The 18,239-nt window shown below is 39.4% G+C and overlaps 1 protein-coding gene across 3 annotated transcripts in view; it reads left to right on the forward strand.

Moving 5' to 3' along the window:
• The window catches only part of cadm2b (cell adhesion molecule 2b), a 177,198-nt gene that overhangs the window by 101,316 nt on the left and 57,643 nt on the right, over positions 1-18,239 (forward strand). For 2 of the 3 annotated variants that reach the window (XM_044032445.1, XM_044032446.1), the window contains exon 2: positions 13,101-13,127. The exons of the other annotated variant lie outside the window; for it this stretch is intronic. In XM_044032445.1, coding sequence (XP_043888380.1) covers positions 13,101-13,127 — 27 coding nt within the window. The remainder of the gene's footprint in view (positions 1-13,100; positions 13,128-18,239) is intronic. 3 annotated transcript variants of the gene reach the window in all.

An 18,239-nucleotide genomic window follows, 5' to 3' on the forward strand; every position in this document is an offset into this window, starting at 1 on the left:
CCTTTTTTCAGTTATTGATTACACATCCATAAAAGCCCCCAGCAGGGAATATTCAGATATGAATCCAAAATTTCAGGTCAGGGTGTGAACAAAGCTTCGGATTAATTATTTTCGTGAAAAACACGACAGTAAAAGACACTGAGTTTGATTCTCTTAAAGTCAGTGGTAAATGATTGAAACATTACCAGCGTCCTTATTTATCTTAACTTTCTCAATGTTGGGCGCAGCAGAGGGTGGTTTTGCTCGCAATGCTTTTATTGCCGTGGCATAGATATTGACAGTTTATGGAAAAAAAGAAATTGTAGAAAGACACTGGAAAACTCTCTTGGCTCTCAACGTCTTAGTTGGACCACATGTTCAATGTTCAACCAATTTTACTTCCTGTTCCATGCTTAAAGGTCAAACAAAGGCAAACAAAATAAATAAAAAATGCTCCAATGCCACACCACCCTTATTTCAGATCCATATCCATCCAATTGTGTATTTGTACTCCTTTTGATAGTAGCCCTGCATTGTAAGCTGTGGAGAATCTTGGGATGACCTCCACAAACACATTAGCAGTATGAAGTGAAAGGGAAATAGTACACTGTGAAAAAGTATTTGGCTTTGGAAATGAAATGAAATCAGACAATAGGGCACTGACATCAAAATCAAACCATTAGGTTATTGGACTCTTGAACTTTTCATTTAATCTGGAATTGAGAAAAGGAGATTTCTGACCCATAACTGTGGCAGTCCTGCTCCAGTCTAAGTACTTAAACTTTCAAAAATGCTACATAAATAAGATTGTAGTGAGAATCTCGGTCTTCTGCTCAAAGTATAGCGTGGTCTTAAACCAGGTAAATGAATGTCTTTTCTTTTCCAAGTTGTATTATACAGTATATAAAGCTGTGATGCAGTATGTGCTGCATTGTAGGTCTGGTGTGTCAGGGCCCTCAGAGAGTGTGAACCTTCACCAAGGTCAACAACTGTCTTCAGAAAATCCTGAATCAGGATCCACATCTGGATCACCGCCAGAATCTAATGTATCTCTTTGTTCCTTGGGCCATAACCTTGTTAACTTTTCAAGTTGTGCTTTTGAAAGAAAACAGATATTAGGATATAGATCAACAACCACCTAAGTGTTTGATTGTTAAATCCACCAAGTTTCTACATACAAACCAAACACTGGCTCTTCTTTTACCTCTGCAAACTGCTGCTTCACTGATAGATGCCACTGACTTCCACGTACTGCAGTTGTAAAAAAAATGTCCTCGTACCCAGATCTATAACACATATTTGATGGGGAGATTTGTCGGTTGCTTCTTTCTTGATCTGACTTCCGCCGTCGTTGCTCAGAGGGAGCGACAGATAACCACCAGCTTGGACCGTCTCTCTGTTTCGACTGCCACATTCCTCGGGGCAGCTTCTGGTCCAGCTGTATGTGAATGTTTTTTGCAGCCAGGTGAGACTAGGTAACAGGTGCTGTGGCTCCAACTAGCCTCTTCATTTCCTCAAGCAGCAGCGTTTGAGAGCCGTGCAGAGGGACTCCAAGCAGGCATGAGATGGACCATTTGCCAAGAGCTGTGGTGCCAAATCTCCAACTGTCTCAACCATCAAAGAAAGTGAGGCGAAGTGAAGTTGCACTTTTTCATAGAACACACTTGACAATAACTGAAATTTTCCTAAAAAAAATGAAGCTTCAATTGAGTAATAAAATTCCCTTGTGCTTATGATGAGCTTGAGCAGAGGCTTGGATGTTTGGTTTGTTTAGCCTCTGGCCTGCCTGTCACCATCCCACCGACGGGAGGATAGTTTATTTATACCATACTTGGAAACTTGAATTTCTTGGATTTTTTTTAAACCAATAAAAACAGTGAGCAAAATATTTTTCCACGACATAAAGCAGAGGGACCTGTCCACGATAAAGCGGTAGAAAAGGTCTTAAAAATCCCAAAGACATTGGCTGTCAGCATGTGGTTTTGTATGCATTTGAGCAAAGTGCCACTTCAGTCAATGTAATAGTCTACAGTTATGTTCTTTCCATTCTTATAGCGTCTGTTGAAGTTGGACTTTAATATAACAGATTTTTTATGAAGATGTTTTATTGAACCTGACACATTTTATCCGCCGTCTTTGACCACACATACAACATTTATATATCATTTGCACAAACTCTGGACATGGGGAGCAATGATCTTTGAGGAAAGAGCATGGATAATAAATGACTCTACAACCTGACATTTACTTCAGCTTGAATTTTATTTTACTTGTAAAATAAAACAAATATAGGTGAATTGTTCTGTTCTGGTGATGCCTGGTCCTTAAAGGGACAATGGGGTGCGAAGAAGTGCTTAATGCAGCAACTCAGAGAAACTGCTCTTGGTAACTTCTTTGTACTCCCTCGTGCTTCAAGCATCTCCCTGGTGCTTCCTGCACTGGCCAGGAAACCAAATGTTTTGCTTAACTCCCTTACAGAGGAAATGCAGCTTTGAAAGGTTAACACCAAGCACCTTTTGAAGAAGCGTATAGATACCACAATTCCCAATGAGAAGTGAATTCTGCCCTTGATAGCCTGTATTTGAAAAAAAATAGCATACCTCAGTAAAAACCAGAAGAAAAACTTAGGCCTGGTTCCTGATGAGTGGACCCCACCTCCCACACTCTCACTGGGAAAGTTCTAGGACATTCCTTGATGGAGTTTGTCCAAGAGCATGTATCAGAATCACTCCTCTTGCCGCAGGCAGCATAACATGAATGACATGGTGCCAGTATTTTTGCATCTTCCTCACCCAGAAGCATGGGATAGCTCCATGATTCTCCCTTAAAAGAGACATCAAGAATACAACCAGTGCTCAGTAGTAGTCATCCAGTTAAACCCACTGGACAAAAACCCATTTAATCCCATGTTTTTCCACCAGTAGGAATGTGCGTATGGGTTTTTATGAGCTTCAGCTGCGATTGGCATCAGTGGGGACATAAGACCTGAGTGAATATGTTAATTTTGTCTTTGTCGGTTCTATTTTTGCCAGCAACGTGCCATTTCCAGCACAATGCTACAATGTGCATTAGTCTCTTGCCCATTAGTGTGGCCATTAGCCTGACTGTTTGTAGCAATCCTTACCTCTAGAGACATTTGGACAGCACTCAGTTACATTTATTTCATCAATCGGATCATTGAAACACTTGATTTGAAGATTTAACAGCTTCACCCAGGTTTTTAAGAAATCTCTTGTACCTGCTAATTTCAGTGTGAAAGAGACTTCACAAGTGGATTACTGTGTTCACACAGCCCTAAAATACAGTCAGTCTGGTAACAATGACATGAGAACATAATAAAGAAAATTGGCAGAAGCAAGACGGTTATTTGAATAAAATTAATCAAAATGAAATAAACATTGGAAGTGCGCGCTGAGAAAGCAAACAAATTACAGATGCAATTGTCATGAGTGTGATTTGTCTTTCAGCCTCAGATTTAAGTGCCACTGTTCCATTGTTTTGTGCCACAATCTTATTGTCAAGGTCAAACAACACTGTCACAATTAGACCGCAGTACTGTTATTGTGGTCTTGACACAGTGACAGTATAAAGCTCCCGTCACTTTAACATCTCCAACACTGTCATTCTCAACAACTTTTCAATTCAGATTGATGTGTTGCAGAGCAAAACTGTGTTTGCAAGCTGCGGGTGATTTATGAAGTATCTATTTCATATCAAGGTGGAAGTCGACACATTGGGAATGTGAACAGATTCATCAAAGTGGATTATCTTTGCTGCGTAAAATACTCTCCAGAGGCTGACCTTCTTTAGAATTCCATCACTGAGACATAGGAACACACCACTGAATGTGTTTTTGAAAGATAAGACACTGATACAGGGCGCATCTGACATGTAGCTGAGTATGACGGCACTATCCACAGTTTTGCCATGGAACATTTGTATGAATTACATGTGGTTTCAAGATTTGTCACCCATGACATTCTGCTCTTTTTTTTTTTTTTTTTTCCATTTTCCCACATGTAATGACCTTGAGAACATCACCTGCTTCTTATCCTCCATTTCTATCTGTATTCCCGCCTTGGGGGCATGGTGAATGCATCCCTGACATGACATGCCGGTGTCAAATCAGAGTGAAGAAGCTTAGCCCAGCAGTCCATTCATTTTACTTCACCCACCCACATGCAGGAATCTCATAAATGGTGTCAAAACTTCATTCCACTTTGCAAGAACCCCCTTAATTCTGCAAATGTGACATGTGTTTGCTCCAAGTGAACAGCCTTATCAGTGCTTCACAGCTTGAAATCCGCCTTGCACAAGACAAGGACAGAGGCTCTGTTTTACCTTTTTAAAGACGTTCCATAACAACACATTACAGGGCAAGCAATCTCAAAAACCTGGAAATGGGCCCTGGGATAAATATGAAGCATCATAAAAAGTTTTTACTTCATGTACAAATGTAGAAAAATCAAAACCTGACATCCCGTCACATCAAGACAACTGTACACTCTGTTATGTTTGTATTCTTCTTTTGAAACGTGAAGTGACATTGTAAAATGCAGTTTATTTTTTGTTACTCCCTCCTGCTGTTCATCACATCTCTCTTAAGATTGTTTTCCTAAACACCAAGTTGGTTTTTGAATATAAATAGTCTCCTGCGGAACCAATCCCTGACACCCCACAGTTTTTGCCTGAATGTGCTCATGGGAGTCATCAGTCATCCAGCAAATATGACCCAACTGCTATTGCATTAAACCTCTGCATCTCAATTTTCACAGCTTTATGTCAAGGTATGAAATGGGTTCTTAGTGTTGAGAAGGTTTAAAAAAAAAGAAATAAATAAACTTCTCATTGCAGAAATGGTTTTACTACTATCATTTATTATCATTTTTATTGCATCAAATGGAGAAAATGTCAGCATACCTTCTGTGTTTTTCCTCATTTTAAGTTGCGATAAACCCTTTTTTGGACATTACTGTTCAACATTGTTTGGAAAATTGGAATTTGGAATTAGATATTTCCCTTGCGTGCTGTATGAAGATATGGAGTCTGATGATGTCACCATCACGCAAAATTGAAACCAGCAAGTGTGGGATGTGGACGTATTATTATTATCCAGGTGGTTGACAGAGAAAGACTCAGGAGGTCTTAAAGGGAATTTGTAAAATATGTGGACCTTAACGTTTTAAACAGGTCCTGTGTTCACAATACACATGGAGAGCATTACTACTAAAACAGGGAGGTGCATGTATACCTGTGTTACACTGTCATGCCCATGGAATCTACTTGGGTAATCTTTGTGTGTCAGCAACTGGCAGAAATTGAGAGTAAAAGTGTATTTGCTCTGAGTAGCAGGGAGATTTATCAATATAATGAGAGGAGAAGCCAAACAACAAGGAGCCAATAATGGACTGCAAAAACATTATATACATTCTGATAATGTTACAGAGAGAGAGAGTGTGGCTGTGGAGAGTGGCTGAAGCCCAATCTGCCCATGAGAAAATTAGTCTCAATTTGTTGAGACATTTTTGAGAGGGGTAGCAAGGCCTTTGTATTTGCAGCTTTCTGTTTGACTAACCCTTCTGGAAACCCAGGTGTCAAAGTCCTAGTAGCTGCGTGATTGGGTGGGTTGCAGTGGCTCAAAACACCACACCAAACATAAGATGATTAAATTCAAGTTGTGGTTAACCTGGTTTCCTCAATCTCTGCTAATGCGTCATTGTGATTTTTTTTTTCTTTTATACAATATATCCTTATGTGGGGGCCCTCACCTGCGTGGGGCTTCTTCAAGACAATGGTGCAGCCACATACTGGCAAGCGATTTTCTGTAACACAAGGAAATGTGATTTCTAGTAGAGCAGACGCAGAGATGGACGCTTCAAAATCACTTTGAAACATCTCAGTTTATATTGAATGCAGCTCAGCTGGACTGAAGTGTATCCTCATGGTGTCATGCACCCCATGGCGTGCACATCAAAAGCTATCTACAAAGTAATTCTGAGTGACAGAAGAACTGCGGGCGCTGTGGTCATCGTCGTTATTGTGTGCTTTTGGTAACTTGAGCGCCTTTGGCACGGGTTTTTATTGTAAAGCGTGTTTGGTCTATCAGTAGACTTCTGTCACTTGCCACGGTTTGTTTGGTGAATACACGCAGAAGTCAACAGAAGAATCCTTGTGTCTTTTCATGTCAAATTGCAGGTTTGAGTCGTTCGCTGTGCTGTATTGAAAACATCTTATTACAGCCTCTGTCAACAAGGCAATTTTGTGAAGAATGTACCATTGAAATGGTGAATCATAAAAGGTTTTGCTTGAAGCAAAAAAAAAAAAAAGGTTTGATACAAGTGTCATGGACACAATGGTTGAAGAAAACAATAGAAAAAAAGCGAGGCAATAGACATTACAATACACCTCATCATCTCATGCAAGGTAAAGTCTCCAGCTTGATCAAGGCATAAATCTGTCTCCACCTTTAATATCATGATTTTACCGACGTGATAAAAAGCTGCATACAAAACAATGCTCGAATGAAATATGAATGAATGAATTAAACAAAGAGCAGCGTTTAAACCTCGCCTAAAATCTTACTTTTACCACGATGGCGATTGCAGTTGCAGTTACATGTCTCATTCAGGTTTGTAAATATGACCCAGAAACTGTAAACATGGGAAGTGGATTCATTTATTTATTTATTTAGAGGACAAATCGGTGACTTCTCCCAGTTATTGCTCTAAAATTGCACTGCTCCGTGGCCATGAAATGATTTGAAGAAAACTACAAAAAGTGTCTGTGTTTTTTTTATGGAACCCTGTGCAGTTTACGTTTTACTGACATCCTCCATCACAGTGTGCAGGGATTGTATGTTGCATTTATATATTTTTATATATAGACATGAAGGATGAGTTGGTTGTTATTCATCCCACAGTGGCTATACCCGTGACATGACACAGCTGTGTGAAATCCAGCTTTTTCAATTACTCCGGATCACCTTCCCATGTTTGTGTTGCTCCAACTGGAAGGACACTCAGGTTTTCCTTACATGAAGTGCTCTGATTGAAACGCAGTAGAGACACGATGGGAAAATTGAAGAAAGAATTGGTTTGATGCGTCATCAGACGCTACAGTACTGTATGTGCCTCTAATGCTACACCTTGAACGGCTCTCCAAAAGTGTGTTTAAATTGTTGTGTTTTTACTGGACTGGCTGCTGCAGAGGCTTGCATCTCTGCAGCAGCGTCTGCTGCCAGGAGAAGGCAGGAAGGCACTGCTGTTTATGGGGGAGTTGGCTTTTTTTTTTTTAATCAGGTAATTCATTCAGTGTTATCGCTGTAAAAAGCTGGAGGCACGGAACATTTTTTTTTACAGCTCAACCTCATCAATAATCCAATAAAACTCTAAATAATTCCCAAAACTCTGGACACAAGTGAGAGGATATTACAGCTGTTAAACTCCACCAGCTGTGTCACCTCATGTTCAGTAGATTGCACTTGCACAGAGTTTCCTGCGTGTCCGCCTGCCTGCCTGTCCACTCACACCTTTATCTTGATCTACTGTTATACTGGCATCCAGCAAATCACCAAACGCTCAAAAAAAGCATAGTTTGTTTCTCAATCAATAACTGCACAATGCAAGATTGTCGCCTGTAAAATACAGTGTTACTCTCCTGCCAGTCTCTTTCATCAATTAGATTTATGGAATAGGGATTTGTTTCAGTGAAAACCTCAATAACACTGTGTATATCAGGTCATTCCCTTTATTACTTGACCTAATTTGGTTGTCCATCAGCTTCCAACTCACGCTGGAGACTCTATACATCATTACTGACCACTGACGTGTTTCTGCACTTTAATAATATAAGCATGTGAATAATTGATATGGTCTATCAAATCAGACACGACTAATTAATCACCACTTTGGGTGAAAACAGTAAAAGAATTCCTTCGTTTACACAGAATCCTACAACATTCAAAATCCAATTTACAGAAAAGTGTCCCAATATTGATGCTGAAATACTGGCAAAAGTATTTTTTACTTTCAATAATTAATAATTAATGACAATGACTTCACCAGAGAGACATACATTCTAAAATATGTAGCAGCTGTTTTATATATTTATATATATATATATGTGTACAAATCCTGCTCTACTTACACCCATGTAGTACTTTTCTTGGATGTAGAGAGAGGTTCATTAATTTAAAGCTATTTTTTTCAGTTAAGATTCATTTTTCTGGTCTGTCCGTCTGTCTCACCACATTCACAAGATATTACCAGGTAAACATGGAGTCTCAGATGTCTTTGTATACAGATGACATACTACTCTACTTGATGGGTTATGTCAGCAAACATATGAAAGTGTGTGCTTGTGCTGTCAGATGCTTGAAAATCAACATAATGATGTAACGATACTGGGAAACTTGCTCTATATACAGGAAAAACAGATTAATGATGATGAACTTGAGTTACCACTGAAGCTACTGAGGGACACTGACATGCCCGGCTGTCCACCGCACCTATTAAAACTGTGTCTTGCTTCCACTTGTGATTATGTGTTTGTGTGAGCTGAATATGATGAAGTGCTTCCCTGTCAAAGGTTTACTTACAGCCACACGGTCCCGGGAGAGTTTGTTGTCTGACACTGGCAGAGGGAGAGCAGTGACCCCGGCAACGGCCAGCTGAGTGACAGAGGTCAACTCTCTCTGTGTGTTAGAGGACAAACATCCCAGTGGTCAGTTAAACTAATCACCGCGGGGACCAGCGGAGGAGACTTTCGTTACAGGCCTACATCGCCACTTCAGAAATAAGTCTGAAAGATAAATGAATGTGCTTCAATCCTTTGCACTTTGAGCCTCACACAATGCGAAATGAGCTAACAAGCAGGTCGACTGCTCCAAATTTATACCTCTCATGGCTAAACTGGCCAACGTCCCATCTCTCTGTCTCATTGTGCTCCTCCTTTTCTTATTGCTCCCCTTTTTTTCTCACAGTCATTGACATCCTGTCATCCATTTAATGTATTATTATTATTTAATTTTTCATCACTTTGTGTCATCACTTATTGTTTTCTGTCTGAGTCGGGGATCCTATTCCACTATTTATCCTGCTATTTAGTTTTGTGTGTATTTTTAGTGCCACATTACAACGTACATCTCTTACATAGTAAGGTTTACACCAGGGAGTGTCAAACTCAAATGACCAGGATGATATTTCACAGAACTCCAAAGTAAACGTGTTGGAATGATGTATACGTCACAAGAAAAACATATGTAATTGATGAAAAACAGAGACATAAATGTAAAATGAAGTAGACACTAACATGGACAACTGTAATTACTAATATAAAATATTGCTACCAAATATATTTATGATTAGAATTATATTCTGGGAGCTGTGCCACGTGTTTAAAAGAAGTGGAGGTTGCAGGGTAATTTTCATTACAACGTGATATTAAGTCGTGGGCCACATATAATTGATTGGGGGGCCACATGTGGCACCTCTTGTTTAGACTGTAGACCTTTTTCTGGACAATATTACAGACAAAACCTGATGTATCGTGAGACTGAGCTCGATAAACTCACCCATTCCTCCTGCAAAATTACTAAATCCAGCTTGATTTAAAGGGAAAATGCAATGAAAATAAGTCGTGTGAGACATGTCTTTTAGGTGTGTGTACATCTTTAGAGTTCAGACTCAGTTTCATTGAGTTTCCTAAGCAGATATTGCACTGAAATGCAACGAAAAATGTATGCAAAGTCATTTTATTTGCATACATTGCATGAATTCTAACACATTGTACAATAGGGACTGTAAAATACTGATGCAGCAATAGAACGTGTGTGCAGTATGTCTACATACATGGTGCTGGATTAACTAAAGGCGCTCACACATTTAGCCATGCGATAAGTGTGTTAAACACATTGACATTCCCACAGTGATGTGTGTTGCTGCGTGCCCCGCTATTGATTCTCCGTGCAAGTCCTCTCAGGAATGTCAGCGTTATACTTTTTCAGATGGAATTTATTGATATGCTCGCCATGCGCTTGTAAACATTTCCAGTTCACGGCAAGGAGAATCTTATCATGGTGTCTGACTTTGTCAACAGTATTAAATTTAGAGGGAGTCGGAGATTAATAACTTCCACACGAGGAGAAAATAGGTGGCGGTGCAGGCGTGGGAGCTTACAGAAAGATTAATGACTGTCAAAAACAATGAATTTTCCATTAGATTGTGGAATGGCATATGTTACTTGCACGGTCATCCCAGTCCCCCCTCATCATCAGATAAGAGCGTATTCAAGGCTAAGTAAGAAATTACCCATTTTATAGATAAACATTTTGTCCTTTCTGCAGACTTCAGATTAACTCTGTCCCATTTTTGAGTTAGAGATTGTACTTTTATTCCCCCCACAAAGCTTTATTCCCAAATCCCCAGCTGTAGGTATCGTAATCAGCAAAATGGGCACTTTTTTATGTTGGTTTATTCAATATTTGACTCGGTGTCATGTTATTATTTACAAAACTGGTCTGATTGGTATCATAGAGAGAGAATTGTTTTAGTCTCAACACTGGGAGCCATACCTCTCCAACAGCCTTCTCAGCAAACATGTCATTCATTTTACGATGGGTGCGTTTAACCATTTTGAATACAGAGCACACTTTGAGCAGCAGAGGGACGGTAAGAAGCCCAAAAAAATATTTTAACAACAGGAATAAATGAGACGTGTGTACTGGGAACAATGGCTCCGGTGACTCCAGCTGAAGGGAACGGTGGCCTGTTCGCTGTTAGATCTTTATCTATAATTGACAAGATGTGTCAGCACACAATGCATGAACGGACCAGAGGTGGAGGAGAGGCGAATACGACAAGAAGGGCTTATTTCTCGAGGAGCTAAGAAGTGTTCTTGTCAGTCAGCCTCGGCCTCCTCAGCTAACGGCACACTGACCTCCAGTCAGAGAAGATTTAGTCGTGACACAGACACAAAAAAACTCCAGCTCTGCTTTGTGTACGTTGGAAGTGTCATGTTTTGTGAACAGAAGAAATGTAGTGGAAAAAAAAAAAAACATTTATTCTACTTGGCTTACTTGAAGCCAAGAAGCTTTCCCTTTTTTCCCATTGTGCCCCTCACATCAAAAATGATGGTACCGGAATATAAAGTAAAAGGGAAATAAAACAAAAAACAAACACATCTCTTCAACTATACATTTGTCTGTGTATGTGCAAAGAGATCTGTGTCTGTTTATTCCGTAATAGCTTCTAAATACTCTTGTAAAATTACTACTCTTGTCCTTTTACTTGTGGTCTGCATGTAAACATAGGCTACCTGAACAACATGGATGTTTTCCTGAATGTCATTTATTCCTTAAAAATGTAAAAAAAAAAAGAAGCCAGATACCAGAAACAAAACAAAAAAAAACAAAAAACAAAAGTGTATTTATGCTGTTTTGAGAAGGTTCTGCGCTACAACACCACTGTTCCTCTACAGTGCTTTCAGCATTCACCTCAGATGCCGCGCAGTCCATTAGTTTGGAGGGTGGTGACATGTCTGGGTCTGGGCCTTTTTTCTCTGCTGTTTGGTGCTTTGTCTTATTTGGACACATCGGTTCAAGAGGCAATTAGCTTTCAGTGCTGGTTTCCCAGTTAATGGAAAGAGTCCCTTTCAAAAGAATCTGTACTTTGCTGGCAAATCTAGTGTTAATCTGCTTCACTCTGAATCCCATGTAGCCATGCTCTGTCCTCATTACACCGAACTAAGTGCTTCCACGTGAAGACAGCCATTGTAAGCACCTTCCCTTGTGTAACCACCGGAGACAAACAAAAGCGTCTCTCTCTCTCTCTCTCTCTCTCGAGCGATGATGAAAGGAAATTGTTTACCAATCTACTTTGTCACTCTGAGTAGCGTGTTATTTTCACCACAGGTGAAAGTTTAACTTGTTGATATGACTTCCTCTCAGCTCACCGGCAGACAGATTAGTCCCAATGGAGAAAATATCTTGTGTTGTGATTAGCAGTTTTACAGCAATTAATTGTGTTGATTAGTTGCTACATCCCATGATCCTTTCACTTACAATATAAATACAAATATAAACTTGGTGATGTAATGAACCAAATTCAACATAATTAGCCGTGACTGGGTAATCGTACGAGCTGCAGATAAAGAGGCTGTTTCCTTGTTGTCTTTTATCTGACAGTAGTTATACTTCACTTTTTAATGTAGACGAAAGTAGACGGACAGGTTTTCTCCACTATGTTCAATTGTGTTGACACTGAAGTCAATGAGTCCTGAAATGGAAATGGAAAGGAAAGGCTGTTAAGGATTATATATGTATTCATGGTCTGTTATTCCTGTATAGCAGAGTGCATATAGGCTTATGTTTAGAACGCACAGTGAACAAAACTGAGAATGAAAAGTTTGATTTGTTACAGCTGACGGTCAGAAGACAGGGAAACAGGTCACTATGGGCACAGTTCTAGCCCCATATAATCCGACTACTGTGGTAACAGTCATTTCAAAATCATTAAACACTATCCCTTGGAAAATAAATAAATAAATAAATAATAATAATAATAATAATAAACCAATCATTTTCAACCACAAATGACCAAATACCACTTATGTTCAAATGTTAGTGTTATGTTATTGTCAGTACAATGGAAACTTGATTTAGTTTAAGGGTCCAAAGTAAAATATTATACATTATATTTGTATATATATATATGTATCTTATAAAATATACATACTATATACTCTGATTTTCCATTTAAGTTGTGCACTAAATTGCAGAGCTGTTGTTGTCTGTGCTGTTTAGTGGTGAGCATGATCACTAAGCTGTGTGTGAATAACTGCCGTACTATTTTGACGACAAGCTTCACGTATAGATGTTGAATGTTGTGCGAATAACATGACGCTTGTTGTATGTTTTCGTCTCCTTTAATGAGGTGTATTGAGTCTATTATCTGTCATGTCGTGACAGCCTTATTGATACCTCATGCATACTTCTCATATATCACATTTCATTTTTATAATTGCTGTCGCCATGGATACAGCAAACACTCACCATTATCGTTAATGCTCCTCGCACTGTTTATCTAACCACCGGTTTTCTCACTTTTGCTCCTCCATGCTTTCAGTGGCTGGGACAAAAAGCAAAGGGAAAGGTGAGTTATTGCCTCCATTTTCTTGCTGCATGATTTATGTTGCACACATTTCCCAATAAACAACGTTGGGATCGGCCTTTTATCTCCCCCAAGAGCCCAGGAAACATTAACATACGTCGCTTGTTGCACAGTATGCTGGTCATTTATTTAATCTTCACTTCTCAAGGAGAGGTTTTCCGGAACACGCTTGCTCTCTCTCAACCTGCCTCACATATGTATAGATGCACACGTTCACACCAGGGAGCTGCTCGCTTCACCCAGTCATGCCTTTGCCTCTATTTGACCACTCTGCAGCTCCACTGGAGCAGCTGGAGGGGGAGGTTGCTCCTGGTTCAAGGACACCTCAGTGGTGTGCGAGGAGAGAAGCGGTGAGCGCTCCCCATTTGCTTTCCCTCGATTTTTTCATATTAAAACCGGAGACCTTCTGGTCACAAGCCCGCTCCTCGTGCTCTTTATATTCCTGCCAACCTTCAGTCGCTAATGCTTTGTCCTGACTTTTTTTTTGTGGTAGAGATATTCACTCCATTGCCACTGATTCTTATTTATTACTAAATAAATTGTCATTTTCTGATTTGTTAGGCACTGAGCTGAGAAATTCAGCCCACAGAGTGTATTTATTTGTCTGTCTGCGCTCCCACAAATGACTTCTTCCACTGACAAAAAACTCCCCAAACATATTTAATCATTGAAAAATCTTCCTTTTATATTGGTATACGTTTTCTTTTATTGCTTGTAACACTGCTCCAGCATCAATAACAATACAATAGACTGTATATAAAAAGTGCCATTTCATCCGGTTTGAAGCCCTGAAGTATGCGAGGGGACAACTCCACTGGATGCTTTTCAATGGATGTCTGTGGGGAAATTAGCCTAAATCTCACTTGATTTATGGCACTTTGCATTGCTGGACATGGTGGTCATAAGCACCAGCTGCAATCAGCTGATAGCTGACCCTAGTCCATTAGCCGTGCTCCAGTCTCAGCCATAACACGACTCCGCGACGCTTTGTCACCACGTACCCCCAGCCTACACCTTTCGAAATCAAGCTAAATTAAGCTTAAATAGCATAGCATTAAGCTTGGCCAATCCAGGGATTACCTACAGAATGAAGCCATCAAGTCTAATGCCACTCTCATGACAAGAATGTTCCTGACCAAAGTAATAACAGTAAACATTTTCCTGAGGAGTTAATGGTCTCAATTGCTATAGTTTCAGCTCTTCTTTGTCTAAATGATATGTCACTGTAGAGGAAAATAGATGATGGTAAATATGAGTGGGTACCAGAGTAGTTGACTGCTTGGTTTCCTGGTTGCAGGTGAATTTCCAGTGGCAAAGTCGAACATGTGGCCAGTCAGTTCACAAATATCAAGGCTTCAAAATGGGAGGTCATTTTGATAGTGGATGACGCTCGATGTCTTGATGTCACTGTTGTTCGACTGTCACCCAATGAAATTTGAGCAGCCTTATGCTGCTCCTGCGCTGCACGGTGAAATCTTGCTTCTTCACTATGCCGTCACTATATAGTTATATAGTGTTTTTCATCTTTTGTTGTGTTGTTCACTTTTTTGGACTTGAACCAAAACCACTGATTAATGTTCGTGTGTAAAAGCTTAGTTTTTTTTTCCCCCTCCTTTTTAAAAATGCAGTGTTTTCTAATTACAAAAGTAATTAGGGGGATAGTTTTTAATTAACAGAAGATACACATTCAGCAGCTGTACCTCTGGATTCTTGTTTAACATTAGGAAGCCTCTTTTTCAGCTGCACTTTCACGACTAATTACAGTTAATAACCTTTATTAATAATGATAAGGATAATGACTATAATAACCACATGTATCAGTCTTGGATATTGATTAATGGACTTTGTCAGTTTTCCTATTACTAAGTAAGGTGTAGAATAAAAAAAATAAAAAAATGAGGCCCAGGAAACAGGATTAAAATAATCTATTTATGAATAAAATCTTCTTGGCAGTGGTCATTATAATGGAAAACATGCCTCTGGATTCATTTAACGGAGACCATACAAAGAGATTTATTTGCCCTCCGAGGACTCCACTGAATATACTGAGAATCTCTTATTACATTGTTTACATCTATAAAGTCAGTAAATTGAGGGAAAATTGCTTCATAACAAAGCATTTTGTGGCTATCGCAAATTAACTTTTCAGCTGAAATAGGCAAGGCATGAAGGCATACAGTGAATTTTCAGTAAAAATACAGCAACCACAGCAAACGGGGAAAAAAGAAGCTAAAAGAACTTGTTATTTCTTGTTACAGTTGTGTTTCCAAAAGCTTATTCAGGCAGGTTTGAACATGAACAGCACTTAATGCAAATGTTTTGTCTGTTCATAGGGTTGTTGAGGGTTAAGTTTTAAAAATCTAAAAAAGGAGCAAAAACGTACTGACCAAATGTTTCATTTTTAAGATGAATGTGAGCAGTGTCTCTTTAAAATTACACACCTATACAATTTAACTGCTAGAGGAAATGTGTTTTGTTGTAAATTAGTAATATTGGCTGAATGAATGAATGAATGAATGAATGAATGAATGAAGTAATATGTTTGCCTCCAAAAGAGGTTTGCTGTTGCACATACATTTTGCAGCAGTATAATTTCTACAGGACAGGAGTGATCAAGATTTATCACCAGCCTGCTGTGACATTAAATCCAATTTTTGTAGCAGTTTTGGGGTTACACAGAATCACAGAGCAGTGTTAGTGTGTTTTAAGAGCATTAGATTATAACTTCTTATTTGTTCCCACCTCACGGTGCCTTAACTTTTTAACGGAAATCCATTCTCAAGTTTACTGAGAAAATGCGCCACATAATTCACAATCAACTGCGTTCCAATTAATTTTGTGTAATTAAAGTGTTAATCACTCCTCTATAGATTTCAGTTGATCATTCTCAGGAGCGCTTTTTGTCTTTATTTTCTCATTGTCACTAACTAAATTGTAAAATCTTTTTTGTTTGTTTGTTTGCTTTAAGGCCTTTGCATATTGGTGGTGACATTTTAAAATAAAATAGCACAACATTTGGAGGTCGACTTCAACACACAATTACTCCTCATAACAATTTACAAAAATGTAAAATTAGAAGAAAAGAAATACATGGGTACAGTCAATAATGAAGAATAGAGGACAGTGTTCTTGGTTCAGGAGCTTAAACGCTAAACTGCTTCAGGATTTGAAAAAGAGTTGAAAAAGTTCCCGTTGGTTTGTAAGGAGTAAGCCAGTTATTGAGAGTGGCTTAACAGCGCGGTGTGCAGTGTCACGCGTCACGCGTCTTTTTAAGATTCCCACATTTCAATGTGCAAAATTGTGTAACAGAGGCTGTGGTGTGTTTAATAACGATCACTTTCACAGTTACTTTTCACTGCTAAGCTAACTGCTAGGCTGGTGTCACCACCAGCTAACACAGTGAGTTAGCTTGAGTGTTGCTAACAGACTGTCGTGAATGGAAAAAATAAAACAAGTGTATGCCCAGTGAATTGACAGCGATGGTATGTAAAAAAAAAACCAGCAATATTTGTTGCGCGTGACTTATAGTGTAAATTATTTGTTAGACCATAGATATTAGGGCATTGGAAGTTATGTGCAACTCCAAAAAGGAGGACAACTGAGACAGGGTATTTAAATTCTGGACAGTACGGCCTAAATATGGATGTATGGCCACCCTACATAAAAGCCCACAGCACCTGTTTAGCCACCTTTTGCCATTTTTTCCTCTGTCTGAACTAGTCTTTCATTAACAATTCTAATATGGTGGCTGTGTCAACCTTGTTCTGAAAATATAAGAGCTGCAGCAAACTTCCACCGCTGATATCAAAGCTTTCATTGACAGGAGACAGGTTTTAAAAATATATTAACACGCACAAGAAATTACACAAAGAAAAACCTGTCTAGTGCAATGCCCTTTAAATGTTGCAGACTGCTTACAGGCCCTGGGATTTGACATAATCCCAGTTAATTTGTGGCACATCACACATACAGTACAGTCTTGTAGACTTGAACATAATTCCAATTTTACCTGGAGACTGTACAATATTTCTGACCCACTTTCTGCAGCTGATATATTGCCATCAGCACTTACTTTCCTCTTTTTTTCCCCCCGCACAGCAAAAAAAAACACTGCTAAGAGTTTCCCCCTGCAGGGACATTTATTGCTAGTTCTTTGGATTGTCCACCCCCTACCTTCCCCTTGCTTCTCCACCGCCTTCCCCAACTGTGGAAAATCACAGGAAAATCACTCAGTACGACCTCGGAGTCAAGTGAGTTTCACCATTGCTCAGGTGCTACTGAGTAACAGGCACCAAATGTCCTTTTTGATGGAGGATAAAGTTGACTGACAGCTCACTCGGTCTTGGTTATTTCCTTTTGTACCAGGCTTCATCGACCTCTGTAACAGCTCAATCAACTGACTGCAACATTTTAAGATCTCACACTATCAGCGCCCGAGCACAAACACAATGCAGAGCTGATACGCCGCTCGCTGTGTGGCGGTGGGTTATTGCAACACGTGCACTGCGGCACGTGTCATCCGCCGTAAACTCCTTTTGTTTACAGCCGATTAAAGCGCCGCTATAAATCCTAGTGCAGATGAAGGACGGATACAGTCAAAATGTGTCTGAATAACATTCCACAAAAACACATTTGATGTGTGAGTGATTCATGTTGGATTTTTGCAGAAAACATCCAGGAGCCATTTGCATCTGTGGGTAAAACAGCAAGCGAGATATAGCAACAGGAATCAGATTGAAACTGAAAGGATTTTCTCTTTTTTGTTATGGATGACCTTTCAGTTATTTCTTCATTCAGTATTGTCTATCCTCTTTACATTTCCCCTTTGCTGAATGCAAATGGTGTGGGAAAGAGTGTGACATGGAGTACACTACTAATCTGGTGCAAAAATAATAACACCCTTTACTTCCTCCCTAATTACATATGGATTTTCTATGACTGAATGAGTGAAAGCCTGTACAAAAAAATAACTTAAATATCCCCGGCCGATTGTAAATTGCGACATTATCCGAAGCTAACTTTGTTCGAACTATAGTCCGCGTACACTTCTTCGAACATGCATCACTTTGGACAGGTAATTTACAGATTAGCTTC

Source organism: Solea senegalensis, linkage group LG8 (assembly GCF_019176455.1).
Source record: "Solea senegalensis isolate Sse05_10M linkage group LG8, IFAPA_SoseM_1, whole genome shotgun sequence".
Taxonomy (NCBI): Eukaryota; Metazoa; Chordata; class Actinopteri; order Pleuronectiformes; family Soleidae; genus Solea; species Solea senegalensis.